Consider the following 27,772-nt stretch of genomic DNA (forward strand, 5'->3'; position numbering starts at 1 on the left):
ACATCATTTAATCGCAATAAACATCGGAAAGTATTTGATATTATTATTATTTTATAACATGTAATATTTGTGTGTTTTTGTATCGAGAAAAAAATACTCCTTATCTAGAAAATCTCTCCTGCAAAGAATTGTGTATTGGATTTTTTGTGCCATTGCATTGGTTAGGTTAAAAATATAATTTTTTAAAAATGATGACTGCCTAGAGCAGCGGTTCCTAAACAGTGTACCGCGGATCCCTGGGGTTCCTTGGTAAGGTCACAGGGGTTTCGTGAGAAAACCATAAATGGACATTTATTGAACCTCAAAAAATCCTTGAAAGAATATTTTCCGCAGGAGTTATAGGACATCGACTGGATTTAGAATCCATTCGCAAAACAGACCACCCTCACGATCGTGCTGGTCAGGACTACGTTCGTACAAAAAAGTAATCGCACATATCTTAAAGTCTAAAAAATAATAAAAATAAAACCAACTGTTAAGTGAAAAATAAATGAACAAACAAACAAACTATCACGCCGTTTCCCCGTAGGGGTTGGCAGAGAGAATAGATCGCCATATCACTCTATCTTTGCATACGAACCTCGCTTCCTCTACATTCATACATCTTCTCATGTACGCACGCCGATTATTCCTTATTCCTACTTTTGACATGTCCATCTTCAAGTATTTGATGGGCTCAATATGGATATCAAAATTTTTATTATAAAATATAGAATAAAAAGTAAAAATGATTTGTTTATTGTGTGAAACATTTTAAAGCAATGCTTATTACGTAAAAGGCAAAGATATGTTTTGCACTTTTCTCACTTTATTTTTGCTCTGTTTTTACAGTTTTCCAAACGACAAATTCTTGGGTAAGTTATTTCATCGTCAAACACTGCCAAGTGATCATAGTTATCATACCTTAGATCTGGAATAGGCAGATTAACAGGTGTATACATTTTATGATGATAAAATGCGATATTTTCATCATTCTCATTATCTTCACTCATCTCATGAGCCCCGCGCTTTCGTTCTGGGGTTTTCGTTAAGGCTTCTCCAACTTCCAAACAGAAAGCCAATAAATCCAAAGATTTTTTTATTTTCTTACTTTGAGCGTCTTGACAGTACAACATCCAGAAATTTACCAGAACTAGGTCTAAAAAGTGTACGATGGTCTTCAGCGTTTATTTTTTTTGTTTTTATACAAGTACGATAATACTCAATTTTTGGTCACATATATTCACACCCTTCATTAGTTTGTTTTTATCACTTGTAGAGCCTGTAAGTTTACATGTGCCTTGGATGGCTTGTGCCACCTCTTGACTGTTGAAACAGGTTTAACTCCAGTACAGTTCGAGGCCATTACAACGGATTTCGTGTCTCGCCATTTGATGCAAACAATATCGTCACAAACATGTTGCTGGAAACCTCCCTGTTGCATAATCCTGAATCCTCGATGTACAATTTATATATCACAACTAGATAAAATACAGAATAGATTCCTTAAACTTCTGGATCGTAAATCTCTTACGTATTTTGACTCGTATGAAGACTCTTAAACGTAGAAGCATTTCTGATCTGTCTTTCCTCTTCAAAATTTTGAACAATTTTATCGATAGTCCATATCTCTTGGAGCGTGTTTCAATCAATTGTCCTTTAAATTTAACACAAGTTCATTTTTTTAATAGTTTGTTGCCCAAAAAAAAATTATGTTAAAAACTCGTTTTTTTATCGTAGCTGCTCCAAATTTAATTTACTTTGTCCCCATTTAGATATTTTTAATACAAAATTTTGCGACTTCAAAAAAAAACTTTTTGAAGCACTGTAAAATAGAACATTTGTCAGTGTGTAATAAGTTTATGTTCCTTTAATTATGTTTATTTTATTATAATATCAAAAAAATTTTAATTGGTCAACTATATTATGAAAATCCCTCTCCTCCACTCTATTTCCTCATCCCTTAACCTTCTTAAGAGCTCTTTTTTTTCTCATGTCTTATATAATATATTATTTTTCTCTTTACTGTGTAACATGTTCTCTCATTATATTTGTGAAAAAGTTTAACTGGATGTATGTACTATTTTTTATATTTTGTATTTTTATATAACAACTGTTGTTTTTCCTTAATAAATAAAAAAAAATAAAAAATAAGCTTGTCAGCTTTTAGTTTTATACCTCTTAGGCGGTTAATCATGATGGTGCCAGTTTCGTGAATGCCAACAGTAGTCAATCTTTTCAGGAGAGGAAGAATTGTGAAATACCTATTTCGTCCTATCCGCTAATAGATTAAAGATATTTTCCACAAGTTCATCGTCCTCATTTTCTTCACTTGAACAGTTCACCTCTGAAATGTTTCCGTCTCCAATGGCATTCAGAACAAAATCGTCGAATCCTTCCTCATCTGGTGCTATTTCCTTGACAGCATCTAATAAAAATAAAAATATTTTTAAGAATGGTTTATAAATAAATTTATGTAAAGCATTGAAATAATTAGTTATTCGGAATTAATAAAAAAAACTACAAATACACGTAGAAAACATCGAAATATGTCATTACTCTATAAATGTTGTACTGTCAGAGGTACGTCCCAGCCCGCACGCTCGTGCTGGTGTAAATGCTATCGTAAATAACTGCCACAATGAGGAAGTCCAGTGGTTTTTAATTTTTTAATAGACCATTAAACTTAAACAAAAAATTTTTTTTTCAATTTTTATATATTGTATTATCCGCGCTACGATTTTTTAAAGTTTTGTATTTCTGAAATAACTCAGCGTGTAACGTCAGAGGTTCATTTCCGCTTATTCTCATTCAGTTCTTCCCATTGGTCCAGAAACGACAAGCAGACCGGAAATCTTCCATAGCTCTCAGATCACAGGTTCATTAATATGAACCAGTGACGTCATTCAAAGTAGTGCGTTTTTATTAAAATATTTTTTCCGTATATTTTCAAGAAACTTTGCAGTACAATTTAATGCTCTAATTTTTACCCCGCGCAAGGAAACATTTTTTGTATCCGATTTCCCGTAGGGCTGAAGTCCCTCATTGCATTAAAACAAAAAAACAAATAAACCACTTAAACGCATATGTAAACTACTCTAATAACATCGCAAGTTACTTAAATAATTAATGTTTATATTTTTTATATAATACTTACGTGACAGAGTTCGACGCGTCGTGACATTTTGACAGCTGACACTGACGCCCCTAGCTATATATTTTTGAATCTAATGCCTTTAGAGTATTGCTGTGGACCCGCACAGTAAATATCAGCTGGCATTTGGCGAAAATTTTAAAGCATTTTCGAGATTTAATTTTTTTTGTCGACCCGCACGCTCGTGTTAGCCGGGTCTGAAAGGGATATAACGTCACAGTTGTAATATTTTGTATCGAAGTTCTCAGTATACCGCGATGCAGTATTACCGTATGGAAGACGATTGATTTTTATGTGAGTTTGATTACTGCTTCTAGTAGATAATATATGAATACTTAACTGAGAGACCGGCCTAGATACCATAATATACTACTCGCTGTATTACGCAAGTGATAACACCGATAACCAACGTGTCCCAGTTAGGGATCTATTTATTTATAAAATATGGAATCTGCATATACCCATGTAACAGGATACTGTGTATACATCAGAATACGTAATAATATATAGCTTAAAGGTGACCTAAATCGGTATTCCTATATGCTTTGAAAGTACGCGTGTTTAATCTATGAATGTATATAACCTATCTGCATTATAAAGTGGCTCACGGTGATATTCGTACAAACGCGCATTAAAATTTTTGTGTTGAATATCTGCGAAATTATTATTTTTATTTTGATCCTCCATTTTGATCCTGAAGTATTAGTTGGATAGTGCTATCTGTACGAATACCAGTGCGAGGTGAAATTTTGTATTGGTGAGTGTTTTGTATTTTTTAGTGAAGAGTTTGTTTACATTTATTGCTTGAAATCATTTCCAGAATAGTTTAGGATGTAAAATCAAAATTGAGAATGAAAATATATGTAATAATTTCGCCGATATTCAATACAAAAATCCGAATGCGCGCTTGTACGAATATCGCTGTGAGTCACTGTGTATAAATAATTCATAATAATGTGTTTTTTTTTCCATTTGGTTCAAAACAATATATAAACATATTGTGCGTAATTATAAATTTGCCAAGTAATAATTTTTTTATGTTTTTGCAGCATGCTTATAAAACCAAACGTATGCGCTTTTTTGCGTTTTTTGAAATTCTAAGCCAGATACTAAAAACTTAAGTTTCTGCTAAAAAATAAAACTCGAGATAAAATGAGAATTATATCTATTGATTCAGAGTCAGCAACACTACCCCAAATCTGAACTAATAAGTATATATTTCTATTTCCAACACACTATTTGAATGCTTGGTAAACTTATAAACTCATAACTTATTCGAAATAAATATTATCGCTTTACAGTAAGTTGTGTTAGATTTCCCAATAAGACCAAAATATTTTATCTACAGTGCGTTCGAATGTTTAATAACCCTATGTTTATGTGTTAGTTTCTACCGATGACTAAGTAAACATACAAATTCCGTTTGTGTTATTTTATGTTTATATGAAAACTTATTGCTACGCACTCGTAAATTAAAGGTATTTAAGATTTGAATGGACTGTACATAATATTCGTGCTTCGATACTCATTTAAAAAATACTTTTGCACGTATAAATATAGAAACTAATTATTAGTAAAAATTAAAATATTTAAGAAGTTAATTACGTATGTTTAGTTGTGTCAATGTTAGTTTAGTTATTTGTTCTTTTACGGAATTTAAACTGAACATTTTTTATAAACGAAGATTGTGACTGTAAATGATGACTTGCAAAACATGCAAAGTCTGTGACAGTAAAGCAAGTATAGTTTTGCAAATACGACTTCATTCCGGAATAAAATTCAGTGGTTGGGCATCTCACTTAAGTTATTTTACTCTTGAAATTTGAAGAGCAAATACTGTGATCTTTCGATCTTGCTCTTCAGAAGATAAGTAAGTACCCAGTAGACGGGTGCGCCGAGCCACGATGCTCTTCACCGCCGATGATTTCGACCACGCCGACGCACAGCAGTTCCCCCGTAAGACAAAAAAATTGATTTATTTTTTATGATTTCGTTTTCATTCCAAGTTCGAATCTTTCAAAATTATAAATGCAATAAATTTATAAAAATGCATCCATTCTTTTTCTGCATTTCTTCCTCGGAAGTGAGCGCATCAAATAAAGGAAACAATATTACCAACGAGACACGTTATCACATTATGCTACTTTGTCATCGATTATCTGAATGTGTCTGTTTGTGTTTTTGAAATGTAATTCCAAGAACAATGTACGTTAATTATTTACAACAAATAAAAATATCAGTCGGTTAATATATGTAGTAACAATACGACTTTTACGATGTATGATTTATTTAGTTTTTTTTTTATTATTGGTAATTTAATTTCGATTTTAAAAATGTCCTCCTCAAGGTTCTTTTACATTTTTTTAATAGATAAAAAAATGTTACTATTTATGAATCAGTAAGCTGCTTGTGCATAGATTTGCTAACAATCGAGTAATTTAAATACTATGTACTCGTATGTTCAATCGATTCAATCGTTCTGATCTAATCTGGCGCGCATTCGTAATGTATATCGGCGCAATGAAGATGGCAGCTGCTTTTGGGTTTACTTTATGAATTGCCATTTTATTTTAACTTTTTCAACCGTTTGAAGACTAAGAATATGCATCTCAAATTTCGCTTCATCGATTTACTTTATTGTGACATGTACTCGTATTTATGAAAATAATAAAAATATTGATAGTAAAGCTAGCTATATTTTATGCCGTATCACCATGTAATGTTTCTTGTTAACTTATTTTTTTTGTAGATAGCAGGTATATTACAAATAAAATTGTTAGTTTTTTGTAGTAGAATAAATAAAGGTATGCCAGATTTCACAAAATTATCATTTTTTATCGGCGCACACGTTTAATACCCACCCACCTTTCCCTAACTACGCATCTGTTTTTGTATCCTAGATATAACTTATCTATAAGTTATAAGAGTACATAAAAATCAATATCTAACTACGTTGATAAGTTAACAGTTTTATCATGCGGAAAAAAAAATATCTGTGCGTCGGGGGTATAGAATCCTATGCTCTGTTGTCTTTTCAGGAGAAGCAAAAAACGACCTCCATGACCGAATTTAATTTCTTTTTTTTATAATATAAAAATATTATTAAAAAATATTTATATACCTTAAAATTATATGTATGGATTACTATGACTAAGAGTTAGCTAATTTTCCAATTTAAATACTTAGAGGACATAGGACTGTATGCCCCTGAAAAAGTGTAACATAAAAATTATGTTAGGACTGTGTGCCTCCGAATATTGTAATTTTATAAATCAGGTATATTACAATTAAATTCCACGAAATGTTTTTAAAAAAAATCATTCTGGGAATAAAATAATTCTTATAATAATTCTTAATCCGAATTTTTTTTGACAAAAAAAGTAAAGAAAAGAGTTTAATTATCATGATTAGGATATTGTGGCTCCATCTCTATGTGGCTAGTTTTGATGTTTGAAGCACTGTGGATAATTATTAATCAAAGTATTGTGCAGTTTGTGTCGTCTATTTGCTGTTCGTTTTATGCAGAATTAATGGATTAACATAAAAAATGGCTTTCTCTTTTATGCTCCAATTTATTTTCTAAATATTAACCAACTAGCTTCGGCAACACATTGCCCTTTTCCGGGTTAATTAAAGACTAAAATGTACAAAGTGAGCACAATTTTATGCCTATTGTATTCTACATCTGTGGCTATTTTTCAAATAATTCCTGTTACTCTGTTTGCAATAATTAATTTGTCATTAATCGAAAATCACCATTTAAGTTACTAACTTTCATCCGAACTACTTTGAAGTCTGTGCCAATTTTTTAACTGACCACGACTCCCAGCCCCAACTCACAGGCTACAATAACTGAAACACCCATCTCTATCATCCATATCTGTGGTATATAAATGAACTATTCATTTATATATCTATGGTATATAAATGAATTATTCATTCGATTATTTAATTCTTTAAATTACTAATCATTCGATTAGTAAATTCGTATCATTATTTTCATCTCTTGTATACATACAACTATTGCTATTTCGATTTTTGCATCCATTTTGTTTAATTATTTTCCTTTCTCTCGAATACGTTTTGAAACTAAAGTTATATAAATAACACATTTAATTTTATTGGTTGGTTGGAAGAAATTGGCATTATGCAATACACCCGCGAATGTCCTATTGTTGTAGATAAAAAAAAAACTTATTTTTATTACGAGACTGTTTAAATTATCAATATTTAAATTAAATTTCACAAATTAAATCTATTTTAAAATTAATTTTGGTCTATTTAACATTTATAATTTTTGTTTTTTCATTATTGGTGAAATATGTTAAGTGTTATTATTTTTTATTTTATGAAGCGTATATATATTGTGATATCTTTTACTGTTTGTGAACTGAAAATAATAAATGTAGAAATATATCGCACCCCCTCCTTTAAAGTGACACAGCTAAAAATACGTTGAATTACGTAGATGATTTTGACATTTGCTAGTTTTAATCACAAATCAGTATAAAACAATGTACGCAATATAAATATATTGTAATATATATTCAATAACATCTATTAATTATTAAAAAATATCTTAAGTTGTTAATTTTGACGCTTAATAAATATGTTATATTATGTCTCTAAGACTATAAATAAATATCATGTTAGGGTACCATTATGTGCTATCGTACGCGGTTTTAATGAACTTTTTGACTATGGCAGATTGGCATTCCAAATTCTATTAAATGTTGTACGTAACTCAGTTTTTTTTTAGCTATGACATCCTTGGGTGGTGCTATATTATTATGTATTCCTATGGGAAGTCAAATATAAAATACTGATGGTATGTTGTTGTTTTTTTCCAGGGGCGTGGCCGAGGAACGCTGCAGCAGGACAGGCGGGGGCCCCGCGGGGGTTGCGGGCGTCGGGGGTCCGACTGGGGCGGCGGCTTACGTGGCTCCGGCGCCCGAGAGGGCTCGCCCTAGGGACAGGCTCTACAGGAACGGGCCCGCTTCCTACACCAACTCCATCCCGGATAGGTATTCTTTGCCTCATAATGACTAATAACATCTCATTCATTAATTTGCCCGTGGGAGTCATTAGATTTCAGGGCCCGTATTACAATGGGAATTTAACCGAGTTATCCATTTTAAAATCTGATTCTAAATTTCACCTTGCTACGGCTTACTGTTGAAAATTTCGATTTTACACCGAAGACGTCTTTAGTATTTTTTTTTGCTTAAAAACAGCGTGGCTTATCTAAAAATCGCAATTTACATTTCGATTCTAAATTTCTGTAGTCTTACCATAGAAAAATTATATTTTACTTGATAACAGCAGTAACAGCACAGTTTGTCTGAAAATTTTATTTTTCCTCTGTGACTTACCGTTTAAAAGATTGATTCTTTAGCGAGGTAGTCTGAGAATGGAAGCACCATAGACCTAGAAATTGCATCTAAAATGACTTGAAAAATCTCACGTCGCTACGACTTCCGTATCGAAGGAGATGCTGTAACGGACAAAAAATAAACAGATATACGCATGTATTTTCAGTTTTATAAAATAGATGTAAAAAAATCTGTAATGCTGTTGTTTTCTTAAAATAAAATAAATAAATAAAAATGTGTACATAATTAGTTGAATATATCAACAAAACGGAACATAACATATGTAAATCAATAAAAAAAACAATACAAATAAAACAGAGTAAAAAAAAATTCGGATATTGAAAACATCGTGTTTTTAGGGATTCGCAACGGCGGTGGTACAACTACTCATCGCCCCCCGAGGGCGCTGGCGTGGGGGGCGGCGCCGGGTACACAGGGGCGCGCAGGGGGCGCGCGCGCTCCGGCTCGTCCTCGGCAGCCTCCGCCAGCAGCAGTCGCTCCGCCAGCTCCAGCTCCGCGCCCCGCTCCCCCTCCTCCTCCAGCGAGCGGGCCTCCAGCCCCGACCACCGCCGCAAGCACCAGGTACAATATATTCCCTCTGCTTACGGAGTGTGATCAGTGGCAAAACGGCGATCGTCCAGTTTCATGATCACTTTAGTCACATCTACAAATTTTAGAGATAGCGAGAACAACACAAATGGGGCGCTTGGAGCCAGAGTTTTCTTAACATAAATGAAATAGAAATAGAAATTAATAGATTATGTGAGCTGACACTCAAACGAATTTGGGGGCTATGTTTCTCTAGCATAATTTTTTTGTGAAACTTTAATTTAGCAATACAGATTTTTTTTTAAAGATTTAGTTTCCAGCTTTAATATTGACGGTTGAGTTAGTGCCTTAAAACTTAAGTTTTTTTTTTATCTAATTACATACTCGGATTAAATTGACATCAAATGTCGCTTAAGTTCCTATGTCTCTCGGCGCCTCAAATGTGAATGTTAAGCTCAAGAGGATGTGCTGCGGCCGAGCAGTTGAATGAAGAGGTATTTGAATACAGTTTTTCTGTCCCTCTCAGATGCCTCCCGAATACTGTACGAAAAACAAAACTGCATGTCGGACTGATTATTTCTAACTGAAATCTACCAAATTGAGGTCTCGTATTCCGATTTAAAAAAAAGTTTATTAAAAAAAAAATCCTGTCTCTAGTTTTTTTTCAAAAATAGTTAGCGTATTTGTTTACCGTGCGTCCGAAACAGCGGATAAAATTAGGGTTTTTGGAAGGTCCTAGCTCCTATAAAAGACAATTTATAAAAATCTAGTACCATAATCCAGGGAGAACATACGGGAATACGTTTGTAAGAAGAGAAGTTAGACCGCAAATCCGCTTAAGGTGGTAAGCGATGGAATGAAGGCACCATCAAAGATGCACTGCTAAAGGCATCTGTCGACTGCAATATTTGCAATTTGTCAATATCGGAAATCGGCGATGCACTGCATTAGTACATCAAATGTAGTATGCGTATCTTGATCATCTGTTATATGAAGGTGAGGTGATTATTCTTACTCTTCAGGTGCCAGTCCAGAAACAATGAAATATTGAAATGTAAAATCACCTATCACACAAATCGGCAGTCGGATTGCAAAAGGGTTTATCTGGTGATTTTCTAAACTGCGCAGGACAAGCAAATAGTTCCTTCTGTTACATGGCTTAAAGTGTGAAAAGAACACATGAACACCATGTTTTCATTTTGAGAGAAGTTCTAGAGAGATTCTTTTTTCATACGGAAGAGCATAAAATTTTAGCATGTTTTTTGCAAAAATATTTTGGAAAAAGTAAAAAATTTATGCTTTTGCAATCACACTACCAATAATTCATATAACCTTGCCAGGAACCGAATGCGGGACCTCTAGCATGATAGGCGAACCCCCCAATCTCTGCACTGCCAAACCAAGCTCCACTTGATTTCCTTTTAAGTTATTTCCTGAGAGTAGCCATCGAGTCAAAAACATTTGTTCAGGATTCTGGTTTTCCATATTTCGCACACAGAACCGTAGTCTTCATCCGCACAGAGACAGATATATTATATTTTAATGGTCATCTAAAATCTAATATTCTTGATTTGTTCCTGAATTTTTATATTTTATCAATGATGTTTATGTTGGTAGCTACCACTAGGCCAAATGTTTGCTTTATTGATAGGTCATTTAAGATTTTTTTAATTAGCTAAGCCATAATATATATAAATTATGTATCTATTATGTGGAAGTTTTTCATCATTATATATTTTTTGATGATGTTTTGCAATTATCAAAGTTTTTTTTCTCATAAAATTGAATACATAATATAATTGGAATTTTTGTGGAATTTGGATGGTCGGCATATTGTCAGTAAAATAAAACATTAATGTTTACTATTAAATCATCTCGGTAAAAACAAAATCTGTAGAATTTTGTCAGCTTCTTGGTCTAGCGGTCAGTGATTATATTTCCAACCTAATTGACATGAAATATCTATAAAAAAATATGATGTTTAAACATTTCAATATTTCAAAGTCTCTGCCTTTTCACCTGAAATGTAAAACTAATCGAAACATGATCAAGAAATTCTACAATTGATGCACCAATGCAGTGCCCTATGGGCCATTTCGTTCGGATAAGGGAATGCTGACGTTGATAAACGAAATTACAGTTTTTCTGTTAGCGGGGGATTTTAACATCATACATAATTTACAGTGCTCTTAATGAATATGGATTGGATAATTTTTCTTCTTTGGGAAATCTGTATTGAGAGTTCCGAGGGTACAGGGTTTGTAGGGAGTTAGCCAGTTTTATAGGTCTCATGCTCCATGAGTTCATATTAATATTTTTCTTCTGGTTAGTTAAAGTTTATAAGAACTTTTTATGATTCAATAGTGATTTCCCGAGAGTCAGGATCGAAGGTAAATGACTATAAAAAAGTAATGTTATGGATTCAATACACTGGTGTCTCCTCCAGCTTTGGTCACCAGAAGAATATCAGGTAAATTGTTTCAGGCTGGATGTATTTTTTATATAATTACGCTTCTAGAACGATCCTGCCTTAGACCACTGGTGGAAACAAAAGATACGCATATTAAATTTGATTGCATGTTGAAAGGTTAGCCATGTCTAATCATTTATATATTCTGTAGTTTGGTTGTCTTTTTATTTTTCCTGACTCCTTTTTGTATTATTTTTGACACTCTGTAGTCCTTAATATTCTTATTAGGTTATATTTTTTCATTTTGTATTTGATCTTTGGTAACAACTAAACAATTTATTTTTATTTGTTTCTCTTCTAACGATTCTTATTTTCCATCTATAGATCTTACCCAAATTTACAAACGCAACCGAATTATTTTTATGATTAGCTTCAGTAAAGTAAATTTTGTCTGTTAATATAAAGGATCATTTTGTTTCCCCAGTGGTCGGGCGGGAGTGGCAGCCGGCCCTTGGCCATCTGTGTGCGGAACCTTCCTCAGCGCTCCTCCGACTCCTCCCTCAAGGATGGCCTATTCCACGAGTACAAGAAGCACGGCAAGGTTTCCTGTGTCAAGGTGGTCGGTGTCAATCAAGATAGATATGCTGTGGTGAGATTCATAAACATTCATCTTTTTCTGGTGCTTCCTTTTTCCAGTTTGTAAACCTTAGTTGTATCTTACATATTTTTTAAAAATAATTCTTTTAATTTTAGGTGTGTTTTAAGAAACCGTCTGACGTGGAAAAAGCTCTGGAGGTATCTCAGGACAAGTTATTTTTTGGCTGTAAAATATCCGTAGGCCCACACCAAGGAATGGACGTAGAGGATAATGAGTCCCGACCTTACGAGACTGACCTCGACGAGTTTCACCCTAAAGCTACTAGAACACTCTTCATCGGAAACCTAGAAAAGGATGTAACTTCCAATTTGCTAAAAGAAAAGTTTAAACATTTCGGAAAAATTATAGAAATCGATATAAAGAAGCAAAGTGGAGGCGCAGCGGGTTACGCATTTTGTCAATACGCCAACATCTCTTCAGTGGTGGATGCTATTCGAGCTATGGACGGCGAACATGTGGGCGGCAGTCGCGTGAAGCTGGGGTTTGGGAAATCCATGGCTACCAACTGTGTGTGGATAGACGGAGTTAACGAGAGTACCGAGAAGCAAGTTTTCACTCACTGCGAAAGCATAGGACCTGTTGTGCAGGTAAGTGCATTTGGATTTACTCAAATTCTAATATTCATTTACTTACTTATTGGAGTATTGAATGTAGTAAGAATATTTTATTAATTCGCTTCATCATTCACAGGTTACCGTGAGTAAAGCGTCTAGCCACGCACTGGTTGCATTCGAACAAGTAGCCGCAGCTCAACAAGCTGTCAAGGATCTGCGAGGATTGAGCATCCGCGGTCGCAAGTTGCAGGTGGACTTTGCGTCCCGGGAATGTCAGGTAGGACAGTTCCATTCGCTGATAAGTTATGCACTTTTGAATAAATTCCTCGTTACTAATATGTAACATACGATTTTAGGAAGCATTTTACGAGCAAGTAGAGAAGCAGTGTACCGGGAGTGGCTTCTCCGATATCGCCCTCCGAGGATTCGAGAGCACCAACAATAGGTACAGCAGGTTTGTATTCTCGTCCCGTTCCCACCTTGCATTCATTGATTGTGCAATATTGGCATCGTGGTTGTGAATCAACAGTCAATGTTCTCATTCCCCAAATACAAATAAATTGTTCTAACATTTATATGATCTAACTATAGCCATGGAGCACACAAATCTATCGCTTTCTCTCTTCCTCTTGAGTTGAGTGTTCATAAATACCCTTTATCTGATAGTGCAAGCGCTTAATTGTCGATTCCTGTTTGTGGAGTATACTCGTATTATGTATTTCTGTTATGCCATGTCCAAATATGTTCTCATTTTCATCTCCTTCATTGTATATTTACATTACCCTATCATCGAGCATATTGCGGCGCATGCTTTTGGAGCTTTGATGAATAACACAATCTGTATATAAACCCTAATTGTGGATTAATCTCCTCTCATCGGACTTCTTCGTCACATAGTATTCCGAGAAGGCGCAGACAGGCAGTTGTAGTTTATAACTTCTCCATAATAAGTCATTCAATTATCGGAATCGGTAAAGGTTTCTGCGGATACTAAAACTAATTTACATCAGGGTAATCGCGGTTGAAATTTGACAAACTTCGTAATCATCACTTTCATTGCATTTTGAATGTCAAGTCTCGGTACTTGAACTATATATGGAGTAAGAAATTAATAGAATTTAGTCTCCAAACCATCATCGGAGTTTGAGCATACAAACATATTGAGGTTGGGGAGCAGGACAAGAAGTGAAGCGAAGTGTGGCAAATTTCTTCTGTATTTGTGTGTATGTATGAGTGGTTTAGTATGTGCGGAGTAGTAGGTAGCGTGTAATGTGCAAGGTGTGTTGTGTTGTGGCAGGTTTGAGGGGGTTCGCAGACCCACAGCGGCGTACCCTCGCAGCGGGAGGACTTCCAGATTCCAGAATGCCACCGAACACTTTGACAACAACTCGGAATTTACGGATAGACGGTTCAGGTATGTTAGATGCATTATGTAGATTATCTACCAGACAGCGCGGGAGTCTATTTCCTTCCAGCAATTATTATTGAATTACTTGAATTGTTTATGGTTCGTCGTACTAGCGCTTAATTAGATGGTATCCATTGAAGACTATTTCTTCTTCCCGAGAGATCTTGGTAGAACATGAGTATTTATAATTATATAAGGTTAATGTGTCACTAGTGAAAGTCAGTCAAATTTAGGGCCTTAGTCGATGTTAACTAATAATGTGTAAGGTGTGAGTTAATCTCAGTGTTGTGTATTTTCATTCTATCTCGCTTCATGCACAATCATCTGCCCGCTTTTAAGTGTTATCATTGTATGTTTTATTTTTAATACATTACATTTAAGAAGCGAGACATTTTGCATTTCTTATGTTTGTTTTCTAATACCTACTAAATAGAATGTAAAAATACGTATTTGAAAGGTAAGTAGTTCATGTTTTCTCTAAATAAAACACTCACTTTAATTTGGGGCGTGGCCAGGTACGAGGACTTCAGCGGCGGGTCGGGGTCTGAAGCGGGAGGAAATTACGAGGCCGGTTCCGGAGCTCCGGCGCTGCAAAGTGTGGTGGTCGTGTCGGGGGCCGTGCCTCCTCCGCACCCCAACATGCGCCATTTGCAGAAGGAGAGAGTCCACCTCCTCGAACAACTAGAGGAATGCCCTAGCAGTGGAGATGAACTTGTCAGTCCTAAAAAGAAATTTAAGGTACGTTATTTGTTGATTTAAATATCTGAAATTTTATTTGAATGACATGAATATTTATGTAACATGCTGTTTATGTTTTGTAGATTGAGAGAACCTCACTCGGACGGAGACCTTCCGGAGAAGCTACGGGTAGTCGGCATCATCGTGAAATATCACCATGCGGAAAAAGGAGGCGTGGTAGTGAAGCTTCTCGTAACCACTGGCGATCTCCTACCCCCGTTTCTCGTGCAGGGACTCCTTTACGTGACGAGCGGCCTGACAGTCCCCCGCCGGCTGAACCGCGTCGCACTGTACCTCCGCGCCGCACCACCCCCATGTGTCTGCCCCTCCCTCGGTTCGCGGCGCAGGTGTTAGCTCGTGTGCCCCCCTCGTCGCCGGTGCGTGCGCCCCCTGGGCCCCCTGCACCCGCTTCTCCTCCGGCTCCCCCGGCCGTACGTCCGCCTCCATCGCCCGCATCTTCGGCCGGCTCTTCTCCTTCCCCAGCTGAGCCCTCCCTGGATGAGCGAATACGAAGTTTAGACGAGCGCTATGAAAAGTGGTCAGGATCTAGACATCCATCTACGACAGAGTGTACAGAAAGATCTCGATTTCGCCCCCGATTACTAGATTTGGATATTAATGAAGTACAACCTTCGGAAGTAATGCGATCTGTACTGGCCAAACGATCGGTTTTTGACGAAGATACAAAAAGACTCGAGAATATCTGCGACAAGTATGATGTGCCTGCCCGTCAACCTTGCGCCTTCTCAAGCCCAACCAGCGCTCGTGTGAGTCCGTCTCCGCTGAACTCTCCCCAGTCAGCGGGCCGGTCTCCGTTTGCTGGCTCTCCGTCCGTATGCACCTTAAAGGGATCTGTGCTGGCTACGCCTCCCCCAGCGAAGGGCTTGCAGTACCCCTTCCCTTCGCATCCACCTGCCGGCCCACTGCCAGATGGTGCCCCCCCGCCGCCCCCTGCGCCGCCTCCCCCGGCGCCCAGTGAACCGGCTGAGCTTGTCGATCCCAAGCGGACCCCAGACTGTGTAAACATTCCTCGGAACAATAGTGTACCTAGTTGTAGCGAACGTGTGCCAGTAAGTGTTAGCTGTAGTGCGGACGTCGTGTCACCGGGTGCGTGTTCCGTTACACAGAAAACTGTTTCACCGAGATATGTTGGATCTAAAGTAGAAAATAAAGTGATTAAAATTAGTGATTTAAAATCTCCTTCTGGCAAAGAAATCGGTATAGTGAATATTGGCGAGGGTGAAACGACACTTAAAAGTGAAGATTTAACTAAGTTTAGCCTTGTAAATAGTGATAATTTAGATAGAAGAAAGTGCGAACTTGATGTTCGACAGACTAATTTCCCTGAATTAGATAAACCTGTCGAAGAAACTAGAGACCAAAGCTTTAAACATAAAATTGTGTCTGAAAAGATTAATTTTGATATAAAAAGTTGCGATGTCAAACATCACGATAAACTGTCTACTCACCCTGATAAAAGAAATGTTGGAGATTTATCCAAATCTGAGTCCAGGTCAAAACGAAACAGTCAAGATAAGAACTTAGAGACAAGTGAACGGAGAAGATTATCCAAAGAAGAAAGAGAAAGAACAAATTCTGACAAGGAATCTAGAAAATCTGAAGACAAACGTAAAAAAGAAGATTTTAAGGATGATCTTTCCAAAGACATATTAAAACTGACATCAGACAAAGCATTGCCCAATATTTTAGAAAGATCGGACTCAACCGAGGTCTCTGATGTAAAAACGGATAAAGATAGAATTGAAGATAAATCAGAAATTGATAAAAGAGGGCGGGATCGAATTGAAAAAGAACGTTTAGAAAGATTAGATAAAGAATTACTAGAAAAGGAAAAAAGGGCAAAAGAAAAAGCGGATAGAGAGAGGTTAGATAAAGAAAAACTGGATAAGGAAAAACAACTCAAAGAACGCTTGGAAAAAGAGAAATCAGATAAAGAAAGGCGAGAAAAGGAAAAGCTTGAAAAAGAAAAACATGAACGAGAAAAACAGGAACGTGAAAAACTGGAACGCGAAAGACAAGATAAGTTAGAAAAAGAACAACAGGAAAAAGAGAAACTTGAACAAGATAGAATTCTGAAAGAAAATTTAGAAAAAGAAAGAAGAGAAAAAGAACGGTTAGAAAAAGAACGAATAGAAAAAGGACGCCTAGAAAAAATTGAAAATGATAGAAAAGAAAGAGAAAGAATTGAAAAGGAAAAAGCTTCAAAAGAAAAAGAAAGGCAAGAAAGAGAACGATCTGAGAAAATAGAAAAAGAACGTAAAGAAAAGGAAGAGAAAGAAAAATTAGATAGGGAAAAACTTGAAAAAGAAAAATTGGAGAGGGTAGATCATAGCAGTGAAAATAAGTGTGATAAACACGATCGCAGAAAAGAAAGAACAGACAAAGAAAATAAAAGAGAAAAGCATTCTGAACGAGAACATGTCGATGTCAATGATTCTGGATTCTCAAGCAAAGATAAACGAAGAGAAAGAGAAGAACATAATGAAAAATCTGATGTTAATCGTCATCGACATAGAGATCTTCATAAAAAAGAATGTCACGGAGAAAGTCGAAAAGAGTCCACCAGAATTCACGACAATGGAAAAATCAAAGATATTGGGAGAAAATCCTCAAGAGATGAAACAACACGAGAGATTGTACGGAAAGACTCCAGTGATTCAACAACTTCCCGTCATTCTCATGATTCCAGTAGATCCAAGGAGCATGACTATGATGTCAAAGATGAATCGCGTCATTCATCAAACAGATCTTACAAACATGTTCATGATAATCATAGAAATCGACATCACGAAAAAGAATTTTCGCCAAAGACCATAAAAGAAGTTGAATCCTCAAAAATAGAACCTTTCAAACCTAACTGCATAGACAAGTCCAGAGAAAGAATTATTTCAAATGAGAATGAAAAGCCAAATATCCCCGAAATAGTGAAAGAAAAACGTTCTCCTGGTGAAAATGATAAACAAAGACACTATTCCCTAGATTCTCACAATGAACTCCGTGGTCCGGAAGCAAAAAGAAAAGAGAGATTAAATTCTAGTTGTAGCCTTCCTGCTAATGTAGGTATAAAAAGAAGAATAAGTTCTCAAGATAGTACAGATTCCACGCAAGATGACATTAAAAGACCAAAAATTATTTCTGAAAATAAGAAACTACCCGATCGAAGAGACTCTAAAGATTCCAATCAAACTAGTAAATATGCAGATAAAAATAAACACAAATCAATTAAAAATATAATAACCAAACATTTAGAAGATAAAATCAAAGATGATCGAAAAATTGTCAGAGAAAATGAAGAACGTTTAAAGTCGAAAGAAATAATTGAAAAAGATAAAGATATCAAAATCAAAGATTATAATGATATTGATATTGTTGAAAAAGATAAGACACCTGATTCAAAAGATTGTGACTTGAAAGAGAATGATCAGCATATAGATGAGATAGATCCAGGAAAGCTTCAGTCATTAAAGCATAAAGATAGAAAAAGTCCCAAGGAATCTGAAGATGAAATTAAGACTGAGTTGGTAATATCTGAGGATGATCGAGAAAGCGATTTGTCTTCACACAAAGCTTTCCTGGCTCGTCTGGAATTACGATCTAGTGAAGAAGATGAAAAACAAAGGGCTCTCAAAAAAGAGATGAAAGAGAAAAAGAGAGTTCAGCAGTTAGAGCAAATTCAACAATTGCAAATGCAACAACATGCTTTGCAAGATGGGAAGAAACTCAAGATTGATGATCGTAAAAAGGATATGAAAGACAAAAGATTATCAAATGAAAGAAAAAGCCGTGAAGAATGTAATATTCTAAAGACTGAATGCATTCGAAAAAAATCAAGGAAACTTATAAATAGCACTGATACATCTGATTCAGATGAACCCAAGAAGCATTCAATATTTGATATAGAAGATGAAGGTCCCACCTATATATCAATGTATGATAAAGTAAAAGCACGTTCTTGTAAAAATATGCAAAAGCAGGAAGAAGAAAAGCGCCAAGAAAAAATCAAAGCCAAATTTAGCCAATTGAAACAAAGCAGAGCAAAGCGAGAAGAGAAGAAAAGGTCAAATAGTTGGGATGAAGATAGTGACTCAGATAAAGAACACAAGAAATCAATGATGGCCAGCTCTTCTGAGGATGAATATCGGCGTCGTCAAAGGGAACCTATCACTACAGATTCAGAAAATGATCATGAAAGACTTAAATTTAACCACAGAAAACATACAGAAATATGTGATGGGGAAAGTACTGATGATACACGTAACAAGATCTCACGGAAAAATTCACATTCCCGAATAGTATCTGATACTTCGGATGATGAGGCATATAGAAGGTCCCTCGAGTCAATGAAAAAGTACCCTAGTGCAATTCAGTTATGTAATTCTTTCAATGATAGGAAACCAAATATTGACTCCAAACTTCTCATTATAACAGACATAAAGACTGAACCACCATTCAAAATGGAAAACAATTTTGAAATAATGCCTCCAAAATACGAAGACATAAAACCAGCCAAATATGATGACGTGAAACAAAATAAATATGATGATGTGAAACAAAACAAATATGAAGATGTGAAACAAAATAAATATGATGATGTGAAACAAAACAAATATGAAGATGTGAAACAAAATAAATATGATGATGTGAAACAAAATAAATTTGAAGATGTGAAACAAAATAAATATGAAGACGTGAAACAAAATAAATACGAAGATGTGAAACAAAACAAATATGATGATATTATTAAACCACTTAATAAATATGATAATATAAAGTCCAAATATGATGAAATTAAGGCAAATCATTGCGACATATCATCAGAAGGAGAGGGTATTGTTTCTGATTCCATGCATAAATTTAGTTATTCTGAAAACCGCAAGAAGCATAAGAAAAAGCAGAAGCGTCAAAAAAGCTATCCATCTGATGACGATGAAGCCAAAAGTGATTATCATGAAAAAATGCAGATTATTAATAATATGTGTAACACTAAAAATAAAGAAATCTTGGAAAAACGCAAGCATTCTAATAAAAAAGAGAAAAAAAGAGAGAAGATTAAAAACGAAGGTTGTGAACTACTCAATGATAAGGATAAATTAAAGAAACCAAAGAAATTACTTGACCGTGCTGAACAAAGATCAGAGGTAATAAAAAGGGGAGAGAAAATGCAAGATATATTTGGTCCATTTTCTGATGAGTCTGATGTTTGCAATAAAGAATTTACATCTGCTCTAGATACATCCAATTCAAGGGATAAAAATATGCAGTTTTTCTCATCCAAGTCGTTTCCATCAGATTGCGATGCCGTGTCCCCCGTAGATTCAAAAATAATCACTGAAGTTACTAATAAAGATAAATTTAAGGAGGAAATCAAAAAAAGGAAAGAGAAAAAACGCAAAGATCGAAAATGTTTTATTAAAGATGATGAAAATAGTCTTGATATAGATGCAGCTAGTAAAGCCATAGAGGCTAATCTGTTTGCAGATTCAATCCCTGCCATTCGTAGACCACTTGATAAAGTCGATTTGTCTTCATCTATTAATACTTCAATAGATAGTGAAGTATTTAGATTTGCTGATGGTGATGATGACAGAGAATCATCCCTAATTACTTCAGGTCATCGAATAATTGATCATGCTAAGAAAGAATTGAAAGAAAAGAAGAAGAAAAAGAAGAAGAATAAGGAAGATAGACAGAATCGTAAAGATCATCATCACTACCATCACCATTATGAAAAAATAGATCTTTGTCTAGAAAAAGATACAAAAACTTCTCCAGAGACTTACAAAGATGATCTTCTTATTACTACTGTTGAAGAGAAATCCGATACTGATCCACAACTAGAATGTAAACCAGCATTACCATCTCCATGTCTACCAAATTTGATTGACAGTCCTCCTCAAATTCAATCCATAAGCAGTCCATCGGCTTCAACTCCTTCCTCTGTCAAAGATATATCAGTGTCTACTATAGTACCAGTCGCTTCTAAGCCTGGAGAAGTGAGAAGATTATCTGATAAGTTTATTCCTGGTTTCGGAGGGGCAGAAATAGATGAAACAATTAGTGAAAATGCTGTTAAAAGTATATCAGATTTTGAAAGTCCTATTGAAAGGAAAGATGTCGTTATTGATTCCACCTTAAACTCTTCAGTTGATTCTAGCACTCAAAAATCTGAGGACAAAGTGGATGAAAAACCACGAGCAATTATTTCTCAAGAAGAAACTGAAGATGCTGTAGCCGCTTTATTAGGAGAGAGCTTTGGTGGAAGGAGTGATGGATTTAGTGATTGTTATAGTGAAAATACCCAAAGTCCATCTGCACAAGTGCCAACTATATCTGTCGAAAGTGCTGGAAATATCCCTGATGAAGAAGCTGAAGAAATGCGTCAAGCCGTACAAAGTCTTAATGCCAGTGAACTCGAACTTAAACCTGATACACCACAGTCCGAAAATGATTTACAAATAGATACTGACACTGATGATGGTGATGAATCACGACAGGATCAGTGTACTAAAACTTCTGATACTTCTAGAAAAGAAACTAATTCTGCTACCCCCTTTCTGCCTACATTTCAACAACAACCACCTTTGTTGCCGAATAAACTACCTTTGTCATCAGAATCTACAGAAAATCCTGTTGGTGAACCATTAATATCTATACCGAAACAAATAACACCCAAGGAGAAACTGTCCAATGATACTTTGAAGGTCGAAGAAAATCATTTACCCTCTAAATTGATGACAGAGAAAATTCAACAGGTCCCTTGCTCTACACCAACAGTCATATCGAAAGCTTGGTCAATAGCATCTCATAAGAATGAGCAGCCAGTTCTAATAAGTACATCTCCTGGTATTAGAGAAGAAAAGCCTGTGCATATTGCTACTACTTCGATTTTGCATCTTAAACCCATTCAACAGCAATTAGGTCAATGCAGACCTATCATTAATACAACTACAAAATTAGGACCTTCTTTCCAAGTAATCAACTCTGTGCCCAGACCGACAGCAACATTTAATACTCAGCCCCCTACTATAAATATTCCAGACCAGCATGTGTATTATCAGAGACAGCCAGGAATATTAATATCACCTAGGATTCCTGAGGATATAAGGTTGAACTCCCCTAAATCTCAGCATACAGAAATGCCTCAAAAATTAACAAATATGACTATTTTGACGACAGGTTCTCCTTCTGGAATGCCGCAGAGGTCTCCGAATCAGATAACTGTTGTTCGAATGCAGCAACCCCCATTGAGCCCCATACAAACTTCGCACTTACCAATAACTGCTCAAAATCGATCAATGCTCTCGCCTGGTCATCCTAACACAATCGTAATTCAAAATCCTAATTCAAATATTCAACTCAACCGATTACCAATAACTCCAGTATTGGCACCAATATCAAAACCTCTTCATTCAAATAGTATGAACATGCAACAACCAAAAACAGCAATGACAAGTGGAAATCCTACGATAATATACCCACCAAAACTTATATCTACCACAGAAGTTCGAAAGAATGATATAAGAGTAAACCAAGATCCTCTGGCTGGATCCAAAATTATGTATTCATCGTCCGGCATAATGCCATCTCAAAATCCAACAATCATGGCACAAAACAGGTTGATGGCAGCATCTGGTACTTTTAATTCTCAAGTGCCAATTCTAATAGGAACTAATATTTTGAATAAACCTGTTCCCTCATCCACACCGTCTGAAAAACCTGTAATTATTACCCATATGAATGGACCAGATCACCTGAAAATTTCAACGTTGGGATCAACTTCAACTACAATTCTTCAAGTAAATTCTACACCCGCAGTTCCTTCTTTAGTAACGAATCCAGGAAATACTCCAAAACCTGTATTGGAGGGAGCATTAGTCAGCAAACAAAGCCAGCCTTCAATCATCCACCCACCCAACAACTTGCAACGATTAGTAAATTCAACAATTACTGAAAGTTTGACTCAAACTGAACAGAAAAAAGATGTCTTACCTGAATTATCAGTGTGTCCACCGACTATTACAAAGCCATTGATTCATGATAACACAAAGTTTGCCCATATTGCTTTTACTCCTGCACAATCTGCATCTATAAATACAATTGTAAATCCGATCATAAAATCTGATAAACCTCCTGCTCTCAAACTCATTATGGCCGCTTTGCCAGCTTCCAACGATCCATTAGTCAAACCTTCTACAGCTATTACTCCCAGTGAAACTACTACAGAATCTCAAGAAACAATACCAAAAATACCAGTTGCGCTATCCAATGAAAAACCTAAATGTGAAACTGATTTTGAAGAACTTTTGAAGCAGAGTTCCTGTGAGACAAAAATAGAAAAACCTCAGCCAGTTTCACAAATTAAATCACCTGTTGATGTTTCCACTGATGGTATTGACAAAATTAAAAATGAAGACTCAGAAATAAAGCAATCAGATTCAACACCGATAGTACTTGATGAAGAAAAGAAGGAGTTAATTGATATAAATCACAAACATTCTGAATCCAAAGAAGATAATGATAGTTGGTCTGCGAAAGAATTGAATATTGATTCTGTAATTAAAAAAGTTGACGCTTTGTGTTCAGTTAGTGAATCATCTAATGTTTCTGAAGCACTGAAATCAGATTTTATTCAGAAGAATGATGGCTTGGATAAGGAATCTAAAGAACTTGTTACTGAGACCCCTGTCGATACTGTTTCCAAATCAGGTGATTTTATTACTCAGCAATTCGGAAAAACTAGTCCCAAGGTGGGTGCCAAAAGAGGCGGCCGTAGTAGAGGTCGAAAAGTCCCGGAAGGTATTTCTGAAAGAGTTCAGACTAGACAAGGCAATAAACCGACAAGAGGTGGGTCTGCTACATCTCCAAGAAGAGGTCGTGGTAGAGTTAAGGTGGATAAGAAGTCCCGCTCTGTTACTACTCCCGGTGTTCACTTACCTGGAGATATTTATGATTTCCACGAAGATTCTGGAGATGAAGGTAATGATGCACCTCAAAACAAAAGTGAGGCTAGGCCCCGATTGATTTTAACAATAAAAAGTCCTATTACAGGTAATTTGGTTCCAAATACTATTCCAGCAGTGACACCAATTTCAGTACCAGCTAAAGAACCTCTTATACCATTAAAACCATCCTCATCCCCAGGACAAGTAATACCCAAAGATGAAAAAGATGATTTCTTATCACCAACAACCAATACTCGGAAGTCTAGAAGACTTCTAGAAAAAGATGTTACAAGAAACTCTGTTGATGATATTATTGAAGATGTTGTTAAAAATTCCTCGATGCAAAATCGGCCAGTTGTGAATTCAAAAGATTCCGGCCCTGTTAGAAGATCCACAAGGCAAAATCTCACAAAACCGCAAAGTTCTGAAAAGAGTAATGCGGATGTTCGTAAATCTCCTAGAGCTAATAGAAAGACCAAGGATAGACGAAGTTCAGAAACATCAGTAGATAGTAGTGATGAAAGAAATATCAAGAAAGATCCATTGGAACTAGTCGATGTTGAAAGTAAATCTCCCAAAACACCAGACAATACCACTAAACATGAATCGTATTCAGAATCGCCAGAGACAACCGTCACAGTTCCTGTTCAAAGTATTATTACCAAACCACCCAAGAAAATGATTAGTGAAATCAATGCAAAATTATCTGGAACTCAATCAAACAAATCATCCGAGAGCGAAAAGCCTGAAATTTTAATGAAAGAAAAAACCGAAGTACAAAAATCAGAACCAGCTGTTATTCTCTCTTCACCAATTTGTTCTAAAGAAGCTGAGCCTGAAAAACCTTCAATAATTACATTGCACGTTACAGAAGAAGTAAAATCGAGCACAAAACCTGCCGAGGAAGTGAAACAAGTTAGTGAAGGTTTGGAGGAGCTCATGTTAGATCCCGCTACTGGAGAAATGGTGTACATGAAGAGGGGTGTCGATGGCACCTTTGTTCCTGTTTCGGGAGCTGCTGTCCCCACCCGTGTGGTAGCTGTATCTTCCAACATCACCAAGTAAGATAATTTTGACGAAATATGTAGATAAACATATAACCATCCCTACATAATTATTATGTAATAATATGTGAAATATACAAATTAAGAAAATAATCTCCCAATATATTGTTGACTAAACATTTTAACATTTTACAGGATTATCCCAGAAGTTAAAGCTGCTATTCAACCAGTTTCTAAGCAGCCGACCTGCATAACATCGGTAGCTTCAACCATTCAGAGTCTGGTAACAGAAACTCCAGTGGTAACATCAGTGGTCAAACAAGTCTCTCACATCCAGTCTCCGAGAATACAAACTGCCCCCCCTCCATTTAACACTGCGACAGCACCTTCTCTAGTTACACAGGCAAGACCTGATACTAAAATCAGTGTACTAACACCTACAATCATGTCACCGATAGCGACAAATGCCCAAAATACTCCCACCAATGTGACAGCAAATCTAGTGGGTTATCCAGTTAAATCCGCACATGTTTCCATTAATCATGTGGCTATCTCGGGGGCGTCGATGATGCCCAAGCCATCGTTGGCTGCAGGGAAGGCTAATGTAATCCAGGGAGGTATGATACAACAGCAGCAAGCGATGATACTCAAGACCGGCATGAGTGGAATGAAGGTGGCTCAGGGTCCTTTGTCTCCGAGGTTGCAGCAGAGTCTGGCATCCAAGGGAGTGCCCCCAGGACAGATGAAACCGATGCCCATGCAGCCTCAGCTGGGTCACCCGACACACAAACAGGTATGCTTTATACTACTCAGCCAATGAGGATGTTCAGTGCTACGGGAAATTGGATAAATTTTTTTTCTTCTTACTTGCGGTGAAAATTAGAACATTTATTTGTGCGGCGAAGTTTTTCTTTGTAAGAAAATGTACGAAAAAATTAAATTCCAGCACAGTTAATTGTACAATTAAGTAAAAACTTAAACTTCTTCTTTGTTTTTAATTTCCGGATATTTGGCAATCCGATTGACTGGAGTTCGGATAAACGGGAGTTCTACTGTATTTTGAAACGCCACAAGTTCATATGAATAGGTGTTCACAATAAGCAATCAATTATAGCGAGATATAGGCGCATCAGCAAAGGCTGCCTGCCTATAACAAATGATAATAATAATGTTGTTGGTTTCCGAGCCAGCCATGTTTAGCATAGTTTGACATTCAGCAGGTACAAATTAGTGGGTAAGGGGTTCTACGTTTAAATGTCAGAAAAACTCACCGATTTGAACTCGTGACATCGCGGATGGTGTAATTTAGAAGTTTCAGTAAGGAATTTTCAAATTATAAATCTTAAAAAAATCATAGTGATGATAATATGATACATAAAAATAAAAATATTTTTGTTGTCAACATCATTATCATTCCCTTTCCGCACCTTATGGTGCATAGGACACTGCATTGGTAAACCAATCGCAGCGTATCTTGATCATTTTTGTTACATGCAGGTTAGATGATCAGTCTTATGCTTCAGGTGCCAGTCCAGGGACTTTGAAATATTATAGCTGTCTGTCTACTAAAAACGCCTTTTTTTAAAAAAAAAAAAATTATGTCACCTCTTGCATGGTAGGCAAATGCGCTTTCCACTACACCACGAGGCCGACAATTTTTTTTTGGTCTTAGTTTGATATAATTTTTTTTTTGGCTTATTTGCTCTGACTTAGTACTGGTGATAACATTCTAGAATGTATCTAATGATTTTAGATTCTGCTACGTCCCGGTTGTGGTGGGGCAGGTCCCCTTGGGCCGAGCCTACCCAGAGGAGCTCAGGGGCAACATGCCAGCCCTCCTCTGCACAAGCACCACGTAGCCCCGCAACCTGTCATCGCAGGTAAATATTTATACCCAATTTATTTGAACATTGCTAAAATATTTTACCCTCACAACAAATGCTATTTTCATGGGTACATATAGAGACAGTATGCTTAACTTTTCTTGTATCTCTATCTACCTTGGTATGATGAAGTCTTACCAGGATGTCGATACATGTTTTCAGGAAGATAAGGCTGTCGGCATTTCTTCTGAAGTGTTGCCATTGTACCGTAATAATAATAATATTTGGATGATTTATATAGCGCCATTTTTGTGAAAAATCACCTCAAGGGCGCTTTACAATTGTATACCTAAACTTACATTCTAACTTAACTAAAGTGAAACATTATATTTTCAGATTTCATGCTTACTTATTTAATGCTTAACTATGTCATTTCAAATGTCATATGATTTGACGCATGTCTTGCAAGTACCTAAAATTTTCAAACTTAACTACTAAATGGTGCTGTCTTAGCTGTCAAAATTTATCCGCTCACAATGACAAATTAAAATGTACTTATTTCTCTTTTGTATTTAAAACAGGCTCAAAGATAAAAAGTAGACACCTCAAAACTATTCAAATTTTAATGAATCCCAATTAAAGCTAAAAGAGCTGGGTTGAATATAATTTTTGTCACTTCCGGCCCGTAGGTATGTGTACTGTGGGGTACGGGTGCCCTCAGTACCCGAAACTACCCCTAACTAGTACCCAAAACTAGAAGATACAGGGTCGGTATTTCAACCATACAATCATTGTGAAGGTATGGCTTCCGTATCTTCTAATTGTTGCAGATAAACATACATTTATCACTTCTCCGGGGAGCCATTTTCGTTATAATAAAGCTGAGAATAAGATAGCATTTTAATTATGCCACTAACCTCTACTTAAATAGTATAATAATTTTTGTTTATTAATTTTCCAAGGAGCAAACAGTTCTCGGGTGGGGCTCACAGCAGTTCCTTCAGTCAGTCCCCAAGGGCAGATTGCATTGGTAATTATGCTTTTATCTTTATGACACGCACTAAAATCAACTTTGACAAATAAATGTTTGTCGCAGGAGGCGAAATTACCCATTCACAATGGAGTCCCGGTGCCAACCCTTATGTATAGAAGCGAAGTAT

General features: G+C 36.2%; 1 protein-coding gene across 7 annotated transcripts in view; it reads left to right on the top strand.

The window, feature by feature from the left end:
* spen (spen family transcriptional repressor split ends) overlaps positions 1–27,772 on the top strand; it is a 175,897-nt gene that overhangs the window by 136,926 nt on the left and 11,199 nt on the right. The window contains exons 3-14 of one of the 7 annotated variants that reach the window (XM_088232160.1): positions 7,984–8,157; positions 8,865–9,087; positions 11,949–12,113; positions 12,218–12,709; positions 12,813–12,953; positions 13,033–13,130; positions 13,974–14,090; positions 14,600–14,822; positions 14,906–24,846; positions 24,985–25,582; positions 26,543–26,669; positions 27,575–27,642. In XM_088232160.1, the coding sequence (XP_088088286.1) occupies positions 7,984–8,157; positions 8,865–9,087; positions 11,949–12,113; positions 12,218–12,709; positions 12,813–12,953; positions 13,033–13,130; positions 13,974–14,090; positions 14,600–14,822; positions 14,906–24,846; positions 24,985–25,582; positions 26,543–26,669; positions 27,575–27,642 (12,367 nt within the window). The remainder of the gene's footprint in view (positions 1–7,983; positions 8,158–8,864; positions 9,088–11,948; positions 12,114–12,217; positions 12,710–12,812; positions 12,954–13,032; positions 13,131–13,973; positions 14,091–14,599; positions 14,823–14,905; positions 24,847–24,984; positions 25,583–26,542; positions 26,670–27,574; positions 27,643–27,772) is intronic. The other 6 variants (XM_088232161.1, XM_088232162.1, XM_088232163.1 and 3 more) reach the window with 6 other exon arrangements.

Source organism: Micrasema longulum, unplaced genomic scaffold, assembly GCF_059751315.1.
Source record: "Micrasema longulum isolate JH-2025_06_02 unplaced genomic scaffold, ASM5975131v1 h1tg000954l, whole genome shotgun sequence".
Lineage (NCBI taxonomy): Eukaryota > Metazoa > Arthropoda > Insecta > Trichoptera > Brachycentridae > Micrasema > Micrasema longulum.